We start from the raw sequence: 15,331 nt of genomic DNA on the forward strand, positions 1-15,331 counted from the left end.
TATATAGTGCACTCCAAGTATCAAATAGGATAAATAAAAGTAAATAATATTCTAATTAAACATGGTAGATCAACCTCCTCCCTTATAACTTACTTAAATGTCAGTAAAGAGATTTGTTTTTAAGGGATGAACTCACAAGTTTGAAAAGTATACTGCAGACAAGTATGATCAGTAGAACTGATTATAGCATGTGCAATTCCCTGGGTTTAATTTCCAGCACCACATAAGGGAAAAAAAGAAAGAACAAAGGGCAAGTAATTGATAAGAACAAGCAAGCAGAAAATTAGTAGGGATGTAGAAGAATAACACTGTCAGCTTGACCTTTCATTTATAGAACACCCAACAACTGCAGAATATATACTTTTTAATATTCTTTTCAGGTGCACATTGTCCTTCAAGAAAGACCATATTTTAGAACATAAATTAACTCTCACTGAATTTAAGAGGATTGAAATCATATAGCGTATGTTCTCTGACCACAGTAGAATTAAGTTAGAAATCATTAACAAAAAAATATTTTAAGAAAGAGCATTTGACAAGAAGGGTAAGGCCCTGCCTGCCTTTAAGCCCCATCACCCCAAATTAAATATTTTTAAAAAGCTGGAAAATCCTCATATATTTGAAAATTTGACAATAGCTTCAGGATCCAAAAAAAAACAATTGTCAGAGAAACTAGAAAATATCTTGACCTAAATGACAATGAAAACTGATCAGAATTTGTTAGAATACAGCTAACATAGGTCTTAATGGAAATTCATATCTTTAAATTGCTTGCACCAGGGCTGGAGATATAGCTTGGTCGTAGAGCCTGTTCTCAGCCTGTATTTAGTATGCACAAGGCCCTGGCTTCAATCCATAATACCAAAAAAATTAAAATTAAAAAAAAGAAGAAAAAAATTCTAAAATAGGTCAACAACTTTCTGTAAGGAGCCAGATAGTAAGTAAATATCTTAAGTTTTGCAGGTCATACAATCTTTGTTGCATCAACTCTGCCCTGTGGTGTAAAAGAAGGCATACACAATATATAAATAAACAGGTGTGATTATGTTCCAATAAAACTTTATTTTTATTTATTTTATTATTTTTTTAAAATATTTTTTAGTTGCAGTTGGACACAGTATCTTTATTTTATTTATTTATTTATTTATTTATTTTGTGTTTTTTTGTTGTTTGTTTTTTTTTAAAGAGTGAGAGAGGGAGAGAGAGAATTTTTTAATATTTATTTTTTAGTTATCGGCGGACACAACATCTTTGTTTTGTATGTGGTGCTGAGGATCGAACCCAGGGCCTTGCACTTGCTAGGCAAGCGCTCTACCGCCAAGCCACAATCCCAGCCCTCATTTTCATTTTATTCTCTGTCATTAAAATGTAAAATTACTTTTTAACCAGACATTAAAAAAATACTTTGCCAGGCACAGTGGTGCACACCTGTAATCCCAGCAGGAGGATTGTGAGTTCAAAGCCAGCCTCAGCAGATTAGCAAGGCACTTAGCAACTCAGCAAGACCCTGTCTCCAAATAAAATATAAAATGGGCTGAGGATGTGGCTCAGTGGTTAAGCCTCCTGGATTCAATCCTTGGTAATAGAATAATAATAATAATAATAATAATAATAATAATAATAATAATTCAAAGATCAAAAAGTCTCAGAATACTACATTACCAAAGGGAAAGGTCAAGAAGTGTTTCGTGGGCTGCTGAGGAATAAGTAAATTTAATAAATCTCTTTGAGGCATTTTGGAAGTGTTTATGAAAACTCTAAATACAAATTCTTTGTAGCAGTTTTACTACAGGATTTTAATCTTATAGATACATTTGTATAGGAAAGATAAAACATTTGTACAAGGCTATTTATTGCCATTTATTTATAATAGCAGAAGAGTGAAGCAATCTCAAGAAAAATAAAATAGCTCTCTGCATACTCATAGAATGATCCAAAATATATGGATATGTGAAAACAACAATGTTCAAAACATTTTGTATATATAGGGCAGGTGTTGTGGCTCAGAGGGAGAGCGCTTGCCTACCATGCGTTAGGCACCGGGTTCGATCCTCAGCACCATATAAAAATAAAATAAAAATATTGTGTCCACCTATAACTAAAAAATAAATTTAAAAAATTATTTATATATATATATATATATTGCTACCATTTAAGGATGAATGTACCAATGTATTTCCGTAACTACTCAAAAGCATTTTTAAATAAGATTAATAACATGTCAGGAGTATTCACTGTGCCTCATTTTGGAATGAAATTGTACCCAAAAAACCTAAGATGTCCACCAAAAGGAGACCAAATTGTGATAAGTATTTTATAGAATAAATTGTGGGGCTGGGGATGTGGCTCAAGTGGTAGTGCACTTGCCTGGCATGCGTGCAGCCAGGGTTCGATCCTCAGCACCACATACAAAGATGTTGTGTCTGCCAAAAACTGAAAAATAAATATTGAAATTCTCTCTCTCTCCCCCCCTTTAATAAATAAATAAATAATTGTGGTCAAATCATGCATTGAAATAAATACTTTGCTCACTTGGGAATGGTACCAGAGGATCTAAGAAATTATTATCTCCCAAATTAATAGGTACATTACAACTTTGACAAAGAATACCTGGAATGTAGCCTTTTGAATCACTTTTTTAAAAACCCCCTGTTCCCCGTGATGGGCAGAATCACAGCCTCTGGGTCAGGAGTCCCCTGTATTTTCTCTTTTTCTAGAAAAGCAAGGAAACTTCTTTTTCATTTTTCTAAAAAAAAAAAAAAAAAAAATCAACAAGGATAAATCTCACGTCCATACTGTTACATGAGAAAGGTAAGTTGTATCGCCAACATGATCTGATCAACATAAAGCTTTAAAATATAAATAATGCTTTTGAATTATAATATTTTACTATTTAGAAATGAAATCTGATGCACATATGGCACAAAATCAGTAGATTCATTGAGCTGGGTGATAGGTACATGGTTGTTGTTTTTTCCCCCAATATGAGGATTAAACCCAGAGGAGCTCCACCACTGAGCTACATCCCCAACCTTGGTTTTGGAGACAGGGTCTTTAAATTGCCAAGGAAGGCCTCAAGCTTGGGATATCCCTGCTTCAGTCTCCTGAGTCCTAGGGTTATGCTGCCACACCTGTCTTTGTTTATTGTTTCATTTTGTTGATACTGGAGATTGAACCCAAGGGTTCTTTATTACTAAGCTATATCACCAGCCCTTTTTTATTTTTTATTTTGAGACAGGGTCAGAATTGCTCAGAACTTAGCTAAGTTACTGAAGCTGGCCTCAAATTTTTGATCCCCCTGCTTCAGCCTCTTGAATTGCCAAGGTACAGGCATGTGTCAACACACCCATGTTTTTTTTTTTAAGAGAAAGAGAATTTTTTAATATTTATTTATTTATTAGTTTTTTAGTTTTCGGGGGACACAACATCTTTGTTTGTATGTGGTGCTGAGGATCAAACCCTGGCTGCACGCATGCCAAGCAAACGCACTACCACTTGAGCCACATCTCCAGCACCCGTGGGTTTTTAATAGGTTATCTTTCATACTTTTTTTTTTTTTAAAGAAATATTGCTTCTGCCCACCCCCCACCCCAGTATTGGGGATTGAATCCTTGGGCACTCTACCACTGAACTACATCCCCAGCTCTTTTTATTTTTTGAAGATAGGGTCTTGCTAAATTGCCAAGGCTGGCTGTACACTTACAGTCTTCCTGCCTCAACCTCCTGAGTAGCAGGAGTTACAGGACTTGCACCCTTGCGCCCAGCTGCAAAATATTTTTTAAAAATATTTAGCTATAGATGGGCACAATATCTTTATTTTAATTTATGTGGTACTGAGGATCAAACCCAGAGCCTCGCGCATGCTAGGCAAGCGCTCTACCTCTGAGCCACAACCTCAGCCCCTGCATAATATTTTTAAAGTTAAGAAATTGTGTTTTGCATTGACCATGAAGTCTTTGCAGCTATTACCTATCCAACTGTGCCTATCCTGTTCGTCCCATTGGTGCCCAGTGCAATTCCAAGCCCTCCCACAGAAGTCAGAGTGCTCAAATGAAGAATACCCTTTCCAGTGGCCAACAGGATTTGCCTTTTCTATATTTCTGTCTTCTTGTTTTTCAGGTATGTTGGTGGTAAATGTAACATGGAGGAACAAGACATATGTAGGTACACTTCTTGACTGCACACGGCATGATTGGGCACCCCCAAGGTGAGCACTTAGTCTGAATCACTCTATAATCAGTGAATCCTTATACCTTTATCCTGCTAGAGCCATATACCCATCTTTTTTTTAAAGGGCATTATAATGTAGAAATAAGAGAAGGCACTGTGTTCATCTCACATTTAAAAGAATAAATGGGGATGGGGCAGTAGCTCAATGGCAGAGTGCTTGCCTAGCATGTGTGAGGCACTGGGTTCAATCCTCAGCATTGCATACAAATAAAATGAAGACATGCTGTCCATACACACTACAAAAAAAAAAAAAAAGAATGAATAGATTATGTATTAAAGTGTTGGCTGGGAAATAGGGGTAGAAGAATGGGAAATAAGTTCTTTTCTTAATTGTTTGGTCGTTTTTTTTGTTTTGTTTTGTTTTCTTATTTGTTTGGTATCACGGGCACTGAACCACATCCCTAGCCCTTTTTATTTTTTATTTTGAGACAGGGTCTCACTATGTTGCTTAGGGCCTCACTAAATTGCTAAGGCTGGCCTCTAGTTATGATCCTCCTGCCTCCAGAGCCTCTGGGATTACAGTCATGCAGCAACACAACCAGTGAAGAAATCCTTTTTAAGCCCTTGTCTAGAATTAAATTCTAGCTTCTTCCTTTAGTCACCTTGAGACTAAGGATATAAAATCTAACTATCAGTGAACAAACACGCATTGATGATGCTTTTCAGTGGTAAGTATCCCCCCAGAAACTCATCTCAATAACATGTTTAGTTTTATAAGCCCTACTAGACTAGACCATGTAGGCAAGGACCTTTACAAATTGCCATTTTTGCGGGGGGGAGGGGGTACTCAGAACCCATGTACCCATGCTAGCAAGTGCTGTACCACTGAGCTGCATCCTCAGCCCCTCAAATTCTAATTTGACCTGAAGAACATTTGCCTAGCATGTGCAAGGATCTGGATTCAATCTTCAATCCCTAGCACTACCCCCCCCCCAAAAAAAAAGATTAATATTTCAGTGAATGGCATATTACTTTTTAGTACCCAATTTGCCAGGGCTTGGGGTGCCTGAATGTGGGAGAATAATTTACAGCTGTCATGCAGATAACATCCAAGGAGCTCAACACTTAATGCAGTTCCCACACATTTACAAGTTTCTTTAATGACTCATTGTCATTAAAAATGGTAGTTACCAAGTAGGGTATATGGTGCACACCTATAATGGCAACTATTTGGAAGACTGAAGTAGGAGTATCCCAAGTTTGAAGGCCAACCTGGACAAGAAAGCTAGACCCTGTCTGAGGATTGGGGTGGGGGATGAAGAAGAAAAGAAATTGGTAGTTACCATCTAGACATCTTTTACAAAAACTATACTGCCCCCCATTATTCCCTTGAAACAAAGATCGGCAAGAATGTCCCAAGGAAAATTATTTTTGAAGTTTTTTTACTCCCTATCACTTTCTTTTTGTCTACTGTAATGGTGCTCTACCTGGGATTTTGTGGTTATTTATGCCTCCTAATATTGAGAGATGCTGGGACAGGCTTCTGGAGGCTTAGCATATTATAAAACTGTTCAGATGAGCTCAGACCAGTTTTATGTGTGTTTGTTTATTTGTTTAAATATTTATTTTTTAGTTGTAGTTGGACACAATATCTTTGTTTTATTATTTGTGGTGCTGAGGATCAAACCCAGGGCCTCTCACACACTAGGCGAATGATCTGCCACTAAGCCATAACCCCACCCCCAGTTTTTTGTTTGTTTGTTGTTGTTTTTGTACTAGAGATTGAACCTAGGGGGCTTAACCACTGAGCCACATCCCCAGCCCTTTTTACTTTTCATTTTGAGATAGGGTCTTACTAAGTCACTGAGGCTACCTTTGAACTCATGATCCTCCTGCCTCCTTCCAAGTCACTGGAATTACAGGCATGTGCCATCATGCCCAGCTAAGACCAGTTTTTAAAGTTCTCTATATCCTCTTTTTTATTTCTGAGAAATCTTTTGGAAGGATTTATTTCTGCTTTGGGGTATGTAAGAATCTAGAGATACAGTGAGTAAGTAGGGCAATAATAAAAATAGTAGCTTTATAATATGAATGTTCTGGGGGCCCAAAGGAGATAATTGACAAAAATTGTCTTTTTTTCCGCCATAGCTGTGGCACTCACAGTCTTAGAAACAATCTATTCCACCTGCCCCTGGAATAAGAGTCAAAACCATCTTTAGATCTAAACAGGAACCATCTTTAACTAAGTGTTTTATTATTTTAGATAGTATTTTGGGGTCCATGAAAAGCTACTCTAGGGCCAGTGAAAAAAGATCCATAGGTGCAAATCTCTAGATGCAAACATTCAAAAAATTCATATACTATTTTTTGGCTGACATTGTGTTTAGGACATATTTAGGAGTGTTTTAAATGAATGAATGTTTGATTTGTTCTACCAGTCTATATCTTTGTGGTAAGGTATTTAGGCAAAAAGCATTAGGCTGAAAGCAGAACTAAATTCTAGTTGTTTATTGCCATTAATCAGCAGTGTGACTTTGAGTCAGTTACTTAGCATTCCTGGTCTCAATTTCCTGAGTGATCTTTAAAGTCTTCTCTGAAACCGTGATTATGGCTGCATATAGGAAATGTAGAATGACTATTCTTTGTGTGATGGAACAAATGCAGGCATGACTACTCTTTGCCTGCATGGCTTTAGAGAGAAATGCTGGGGAATAATTTGTAACTGGCATGCAGGTAAAATCCTAAGAGTTCACCAGTTAATGCAGTTCCCACAAGCACAAATTCTTTCAACAAATCATATTTGTTGAAAGCAATAGTCATCATCTGGAAGGTTCTTCTGGAGGCTACAACTAAACTGGTTTAAAGACTTTTTTTTCCATCATGCACAGTGGCACACACCTGTAATCCCAGCTACTCAAGAGGATGAGGCAGGAGAATTGCAAGTTCAAAGCCAGCCTCAGCAAACTAGTAAGACTTTGTCTTAAAATAAAAAATAAAATAAGAAAAAAAAGGTCTGGGGGCATGGCTTAGTGGTTAAATGCCCTCGGGTTCAATCCCCAGTACCAATAAACAAATAAATAAAGATGGTTTCTCTTCTTAATACTATCCTGTTATATTTGTTCTTTGCCAAGATTCTGTGACTCACCCACCAGTGACTTGGAAATGCGCAATGGTCGAGGTAGAGGCAAACGCATGCGTCCGAACAGTAACACACCTGTCAACGAGACAACCACAGCCTCTGAGAGCAAAGGGACCAGCAGCAGCAGCAAAACCCGAGCAGGAGCCAATAGCAAAGGCCGCCGGGGCAGCCAGAATTCTTCAGAGCATCGCCCACCTGCCAGCAGCACTTCAGAAGATGTGAAGGCCAGCCCTTCCTCAGCGAATAAGCGGAAAAATAAACCCCTCTCAGACATGGAGCTGAATTCTAGCTCAGAGGACTCCAAAGGGAGCAAGCGTGTCCGTACAAATTCCATGGGCTCAGCCACTGGCCCCCTCCCTGGGACCAAGGTGGAACCTACTGTTCTGGACAGAAATTGTCCCTCTCCAGTCCTAATTGACTGTCCCCACCCAAACTGCAACAAGAAATACAAGCACATCAATGGACTTAAGTACCACCAAGCTCATGCCCATACAGATGATGACAGCAAGCCTGAAGCAGATGGAGACAGTGAGTATGGAGAAGAGCCCACCCTCCATGCAGACCTCGGGAGCTGCAATGGTGCACCCGTCTCACAGAAAGGTTCCTTGTCCCCTGCCCGTTCAGCTACCCCCAAAGTTCGGCTCGTGGAGCCTCATAGCCCCTCTCCTTCAAATAAATTCAGCACAAAAGGCCTCTGTAAGAAAAAATTGAGCGGGGAAGGGGACACAGACCTTGGGGCCTTATCCAATGATGGCTCTGATGATGGACCCTCAGTAGTGGATGAAACAAGCAATGACGCCTTTGATTCTTTGGAAAGGAAGTGTATGGAAAAAGAGAAATGTAAAAAACCTTCTAGTTTGAAACCTGAAAAGATTCCTTCCAAGAGCTTAAAGTCAGCCCGGCCCATTGCCCCTGCTATCCCCCCACAGCAAATCTACACTTTCCAGACAGCTACCTTCACAGCAGCAAGCCCAGGCTCCTCCTCAGGCTTGACCACCACAGTGGTTCAAGCCATGCCCAACAGCCCTCAACTCAAGCCCATTCAGCCCAAGCCCACTGTTATGGGAGAACCTTTTTCAGTCAACCCTGCCTTGACTCCAGCCAAGGACAAGAAAAAGAAAGACAAAAAAAAGAAGGAATCTTCTAAGGAACTTGAAAATCCTCTGACCCCTGGGAAAGTATGTCGAACAGAAGAAGGCAAAAGTCCATTCAGGGAATCATCAGGAGATGGGATGAAAATGGAAGGACTCCTGAATGGCTCATCTGACACCCATCAAAGCCGACTGGCTAGCATCAAGGCTGAAGCTGATAAAATCTACAGCTTCACAGACAATGCCCCCAGCCCTTCAATTGGAGGCAGCAGCCGCCTAGATAGCACAACCCCTACCCAGCCCCTGACTCCCTTACATGTAGTAACCCAGAATGGAGCTGAAGCCAGCTCAGTCAAAACCAATAGCCCTGCATACTCTGACATCTCTGATGCTGGGGAGGATGGGGAAGGCAAGGTGGACAGTGTCAAATCAAAGGACCCTGAACAGATGGTTAAGGAAGGGGCTAAGAAAACTCTTTTCCCTCCTCAGCCACAGAGCAAAGACTCACCATATTATCAAGGCTTTGAGAGTTACTACTCTCCAAGTTATGCACAGTCTAGCCCAGGGGCTCTGAACCCCAGCAACCAGGCAGGAGTGGAGAGCCAGGCCCTGAAGATGAAAAAGGATGAGGAACCTGAGAATATAGAGGGGAAAGTGAAGAATGATGTCTGTGAGGAAAAGAAGCCTGAACTGAGTTCCAGTCAGCAGCCCTCAGTCATCCAGCAGCGGCCCAACATGTACATGCAGTCCCTATATTACAATCAGTATGCCTATGTGCCCCCCTATGGTTACAGTGACCAGAGTTACCACACCCACCTCCTGAGCACTAACACTGCTTACCGGCAGCAATATGAAGAACAACAGAAAAGGCAGAGCTTGGAGCAGCAGCAGCGGGGACTGGACAAGAAGGCAGAGATGGGCCTGAAGGAACGAGAGGCAGCACTCAAGGACGAGTGGAAACAAAAGCCGTCAATTCCACCTACCCTCACCAAGGCTCCCAGCTTAACAGACCTGGTAAAGTCAGGACCCAGCAAAGCCAAGGAGCCAGGGACTGATCCTGCCAAGTCAGTCATCATTCCCAAGTTAGATGACTCTTCAAAACTCCCCAGCCAAGCCCCTGAAGGCCTTAAAGTGAAGCTGAATGAGACTGGCCACCTAGGCAAGGAGGCCTCTGAGGCTAAGACAGGCACAGAGTGTGGCCGACAGGCAGAGGTGGATCCAATACTCTGGTACCGACAGGTAACTCTTGCCCTTGGGAGGAAGTGGAAATACTGTCTGATAAACTTTCTGTCTCCCTCACAAATGAGGGCTATCCTTAGATAAGGGTTCATTTGAGATTAGCAAATGTGGGTGTGGTGGATAATTCTGGAGGCTGAGCCAGGAAGATCACCAAGTTCAAGGGCAGCCTCGGCAATTTGGCAAGCCCCTGTCTGAAATAAAATAAAAAAGTAGAAGGACTGAGGATGTAGCTCAGTGATAGAGCATCCCTGGGTTCAATCACCAATACCTTTTTTGTTGTTGTTGTTATAGATGGACACAATATCTTTATTTTGTTTATTCATTTTTAAGTGATACTGAAGATCGAACCCAGTGCCTCAGTGTTCAAGGCATGCGCTCCACCACTGAGCCAAAACCCCAGCACCCCCAATACCTTTAAAAAAAAAACAGTGCTTACTTCGGCAACACATAGACTTTAAAAATTGGAGTTTTAGAGTTATGATTTTAGGAATTCTTTGTCTTTGTAAATTGTTTTCATGATTTTTTTAAAGGGTGTGATAGGATTGCAAGTTTGAGGCCAGTCTCAGCCACTTAACAAGACCATCTCAAAATATAAAGGAGTGGGGGTGTAGTTCTGTGATAGAGGGCCCCTGGATTCAATCCAGAGTCTCAGGGAGTGGGGGTAAGCACTATATAGCTCTGTAAAAGAGGTTTTTCCCATTTGATAAGAAAGACCTAGGTACATTAGCTTGATTTGTCTAAAGTTACTTGAACCTTCACTAGCAGAGCCAGGACTAGAACTTAGATATCTTATTTCCTAGTATAATGTTCCTTCCACTGTTTAGTTTCTTCCTATGGAATGAGTTAATGGTATCTCTTCATTTTTTAGAGCAGGTCAAAAGTACACTACTCATTTTCTTTAAGAACGATTTTATAGCCATATGTGATAATGTCTGTAATTCCAGCCACTTGGGAGACTGAGACAGGAAAATCGCAAGTTTGAGGCCTGCCTGGGCATCTTAACAAGACCTTGTCTGAAAATAAAATTTATAAAAGGACTAGAGATGTGGCTTAATGGTATATGACTTGCCTACCATGCATGAGGCCCTGCATTCAATCTTCAGAACTGAAGAAGAAGAGGGAGAAAGGGGATTTAGTAGGTGGAGTTAGAACAGAGAATGTAGAGTCTCACATCTTTGTTCATGGAACTTAGACTATCTTCCCTTCCTTACTGGTGAACGCTTACCCTCATTCTCTGACCTGGCAGCATAGCTTTCTACCTGGTAGATAGCTTTCTACCCATTGAGCTTGCCCTGAAGAAGGGAAACGATGAAGCTGGGGATATAGCTCAATTAGTAGACTGCTTGCCTGGCATGTATAAGGCCCTGGGTTCAATCCCTAGCACCACCACACACACCAAAAAAAAGTGTGCTGAAGAAAGAAAATAATCTAAATGTCTTAGAAGGAGGTAGCCCCTTCTATTCCAGGAATATTTGTCCCAGAATGTTTGTGCTTGCCTAGAGAACATACACTGATAGGTTTTCCTTTTACTCTCCCCACATCTTGTCTCCTTGAGTGGGGAGCTTTTTAAACAAGAGAAACCAAAATTGGATCGTAAACAAAGATCAATAAAAGGCAGGATCCTACCCTGCCCCAGGAGTCTAGTGTGCTTGTATTTATACTGGGACCTTGGGCTTGAACTATATCTCTGTCTTATGTGTACAACACCTCGTTCTGTGATTATTGTAGGAGGCAGAACCCCGGATGTGGACATATGTTTATCCTGCCAAGTACTCAGATATAAAGTCAGAGGATGAGCGGTGGAAAGAGGAACGGGATCGCAAATTGAAGGAGGAAAGGAGTCGGAGTAAGGACTCTATCCCCAAGGAGGATGGGAAGGAAAGCACAAGTAGTGACTGCAAGCTGCCCACGTCTGAGGAGTCCCGCCTTGGGAACAAGGAGCCGCGACCAAGTGTCCATGTGCCTGTGTCCTCTCCCCTCACCCAGCACCAGTCCTACATCCCTTATATGCACGGCTACTCCTACAGCCAGTCCTATGATCCCAACCACCCCAGCTACAGGGGCATGCCTGCTGTGATGATGCAGAACTACCCAGGTACAGCATCCTAGTGCCAGCTCTGCTCCATTTACCAGGAAGGGAGATTTCAAACCCAGAGTTATTGCTTGGCACTAAGACTCAATGAGGCTTGTTTAGATGACAGCCCTTTTTTGATTGTATCATTCTGTGAAGTGGTCACACTTTCCCGTAGCTCCTTAAATGATCCTGATTATAGTCTGAGGGACCAGCTCTCCTTCCCTTGTTCATGCTAGAGGGTTGCCTCTACTGTCAGTTCTCATTGATACTCTTAGTATCACCATCTAAGCTGGCTTTTTTTTTTTCAGACATATGCTCTAAATTTTGCAATGTACAAGGCACTATGGAGAATATAGAAGAGATTAGTTCCCGCCTCTCAAAAACCTTATAACTTGATAGAGTAGAGACATGTGGAACAAATAAAATTCAGATCAGAACAATGTATATATTCAGTTGCAAGATCATGCTCAGCTGAAAGTTTGGAAGGCAATCAAGAGACAGGAAGAACAGTTTGAAGTAAGGGGATGTCTGGCTAGGTTCAACTTGAGAAAGATTAGCTTTTTATGCTGGTATCCATGAGTTCCTAGAGGGGTGGGACAAGTAGAGTTGAATAAGAACATTTTCTTTTTTAAAAAGTTTTTAGGGGCTAGGTTGTGCCTCAGCAGTAGAGCTCTTGCCTAGCATGTGCGAGGCACTGGTTCGATTCTCAGCACCACATATAAATAAATGAATAAAATAAAGATCCAAAAACATCTAAAAAAAAGTTGTTTTTTTTTTTCAAAGAAGAGAAGGAGCTGCATTTTATTTTGAAGCTTACATTTTTTTTTAGCGAGAGAGAGAGAGAGAAATTTATTTTTTAGTTTTCAGGGGACACAACATCTTTGTTTGTATGTGGTGCTGAGGATCCAACCCGGGCCGCACGCATGCCAGGTGAGCGCGCTACTGCTTGAGCCACATCCCCAGCCCTAGAAAAAATTTTTTAAAAAGTTTTTAGAAGAAAATGTTCTTAGTCAACTCTACTTGCCAATTTCTATTGCCCAAAGAGTCATGTGGGATTCTTCTGGGGTAGAAGGGCATTCAATTTAACTTTGTCTTGTTATTTATCTTAACATGTAATAATTATATATATTAATAGGATATAATGTCATATTTCAACAAATGTATACAGCATGCAGTGATCAAATCAGAATGATTAGCATTTTATGTTTAAGCCTTCAAATTCTTTTCTTACAGATCTTCATAAGTATAGGCTTATTGTGAATTTATGAATATAATATTCATAAAATATAATAGCCTTATTGTGAACTATAGCCACCCACTTTTCTGTGGAAAACAAGAATATATTCCTTCTACCTGTGTTTGGATACTTGTTATCCAACTTCTCTTTATTATTCCTTACCCTTCCCCCAACCCCTAATAATCACTATTCTACATTCAGATTCACTTGGGCTTTTTTTTTTTTTTTTTTTTTTGCAGTGCTGGGGATTAAACCCAGGGCCTCATGCATGTAGACAAGCACTCTACCACTGAGCTACATCCCCAGCCTTGACTCCTTTTTTTAAAAAGGAGAGAGAGAGAGAGAGAATTTTTTAATGTTTATTTTTTAGATTTCGGTGGACACAACATCTTTATTTTATTTTTATGTGGTCCTGAGGATTGAACCCAGTGCCCTGCACATGCCAGGCGAGCACGCTACCGCTTGAGCCACACCTCCAGCCCCAGATTTGGGCACTTCCTAACTTACTTCTTAGAGCTTCCACCTTCCTACAACCTAAATAATCATGACATCAGGTGACATTGTTTTTAAGACAGACTCTAAGTAGAATAAGTAAGTTTTTAAAACAGAAATGGAAAATTTTCTCACTCCTTGAGCAAGGTAAGGTGTTCTTTACTCCCTGTCACATACACTCATATATATAAAAATAATAGTTCTGTGTATTGTGAAGGCTTGCTCCAATCCAGGCACTATCCTGAGATATTTATGAATATTATCTTTTTGTCTTCATTTTGATGAAGAAACTAAAACTCAAAAAGGTTGTTAATTTGCTGAAGATTACCCAGCTAGAAAGTTTCAGAGGTTTAGCTAATCCCAAGGCCAGTTGACTTTATATCTTTATGATCTTTAATACCACCCCTCCAAAAGAATCTGAGAGTCCTTCAAAGAACCATACCAGGTCAAGGGAAGTCAGCTCCAGGAAACTGAAGGCATATTCCTTGCATCCCTTCACTCATTTTCCCTGTAGAGTTCAATAAAGAAAAGACAAGCCAATAGTCTTATACCAAAGATACCATGGTAGGAAATACCTCAGCCTATGCCTAGGAAAGCTAATGCCCACTTAACCAAGCTCACTAAAGCAGTTTCTTCTACCTTTCACTTCTTTGACCACTTGATTTCTCCTTCCCCAGGTTCCTATTTGCCTTCCAGCTACTCTTTCTCCCCATATGGCAGCAAGGTCTCAGGTGGTGAAGATGCCGACAAGGCACGAGCCAGCCCCAATGTCAGTTGTAAATCCAGCTCAGAGTCCAAAGCCCTGGACATCTTGCAGCAGCATGCCAGTCACTACAAGAGCAAGTCTCCCACGGTAAGAGAAGTACAGTATTATCCAAAAATAACAGAGATCCAAAATCTTGGAGGCAGTGGGCAAGTTCAGGTCCTAACCACAGTGCAACTTGACTGACTCATCAGGGCAAGTTCTTGTTTCATAGGTGTCCTGTGTTTTCAGGAAATCATAATGTGGGGCTCTGGTTATATCACTCATGTATGTCTCACTCTGGTGCTTCTCTGTGTTTCCTTTCCTTTCCAGATAAATGATAAAACTTCTCAGGAGAGAGATCGGGGAGGCTGTGGTGTGGTTGGGGGTGGCAGCAGCTGTAGCAGTGTTGGGGGATCAGGCGGGGGTGATCGAAGTGTCGACCGGCCCCGTACCTCCCCTTCCCAGCGCCTGATGTCCACACACCACCACCACCACCACTTGGGGTATTCATTGCTCCCAGCACAGTACAACCTACCCTATGCAGCAGGTAAGCCTATTGTCCCCTATCATCTATATTTTGGTCTACATCCCAATAGTAATGCTCATAGTAAGGTCCCCCCTACATAAGAATCTTTTTTCTTTTCAAGCTTCTAATCTATTAAAAGTACTAGCCTCCTGCAAATACTCATTAAAACATGACATTTATTTACTCCCTTGGAGCTGGGGGATTCTTAGACTCATCCAGAATGTTGACTTTGATATTCACAGAATAAGGAACCAGGTATTCCCACAGCCAAAATAAAAGAAGCATCTATTTAATTAAAAAAAAAAAAAAAAAAAAAACTATACTGTCCACACCCAGCCACTGTATCTGGCCAAGAATCAGATTTTTTTTCAGTCAGTACCCAAAACTCAGTGGAGCTAGGAATTTAAGGGGTCTCTCCTCCCTGTGTCTAGCCAGCTGGTGAAAAGGAAATGTGAAGGGTAGGTTTCTGTGAATGCCGGACTAACATGTCCTCCTACTTGCCCAGGGCTTTCTTCTACAGCCATTGTTGCCAGCCAGCAAGGCTCAACTCCCTCACTGTACCCACCCCCCAGGAGGTGAGAATGGTAAGTAATTTTTGTTTGTTTGGGGCAACATAGG

General features: G+C 40.9%; 1 protein-coding gene across 4 annotated transcripts in view; it reads left to right on the plus strand.

Moving 5' to 3' along the window:
* Positions 1–15,331, plus strand: part of Znf609 (zinc finger protein 609) — a 197,165-nt gene that overhangs the window by 177,245 nt on the left and 4,589 nt on the right. For 3 of the 4 annotated variants that reach the window (XM_076850938.1, XM_076850942.1, XM_076850939.1), the window contains exons 4-9: positions 4,120–4,207; positions 7,302–9,639; positions 11,368–11,734; positions 14,120–14,295; positions 14,518–14,734; positions 15,219–15,297. In XM_076850938.1, coding sequence (XP_076707053.1) covers positions 4,120–4,207; positions 7,302–9,639; positions 11,368–11,734; positions 14,120–14,295; positions 14,518–14,734; positions 15,219–15,292 — 3,260 coding nt within the window. In that variant the 3' untranslated portion in view covers positions 15,293–15,297. The remainder of the gene's footprint in view (positions 1–4,119; positions 4,208–7,301; positions 9,640–11,367; positions 11,735–14,119; positions 14,296–14,517; positions 14,735–15,218; positions 15,298–15,331) is intronic. The other variant, XM_076850940.1, reaches the window with a different exon arrangement.

The sequence above is a fragment of the Callospermophilus lateralis genome, chromosome 3 (genome assembly GCF_048772815.1).
Source record: "Callospermophilus lateralis isolate mCalLat2 chromosome 3, mCalLat2.hap1, whole genome shotgun sequence".
Taxonomy (NCBI): Eukaryota; Metazoa; Chordata; class Mammalia; order Rodentia; family Sciuridae; genus Callospermophilus; species Callospermophilus lateralis.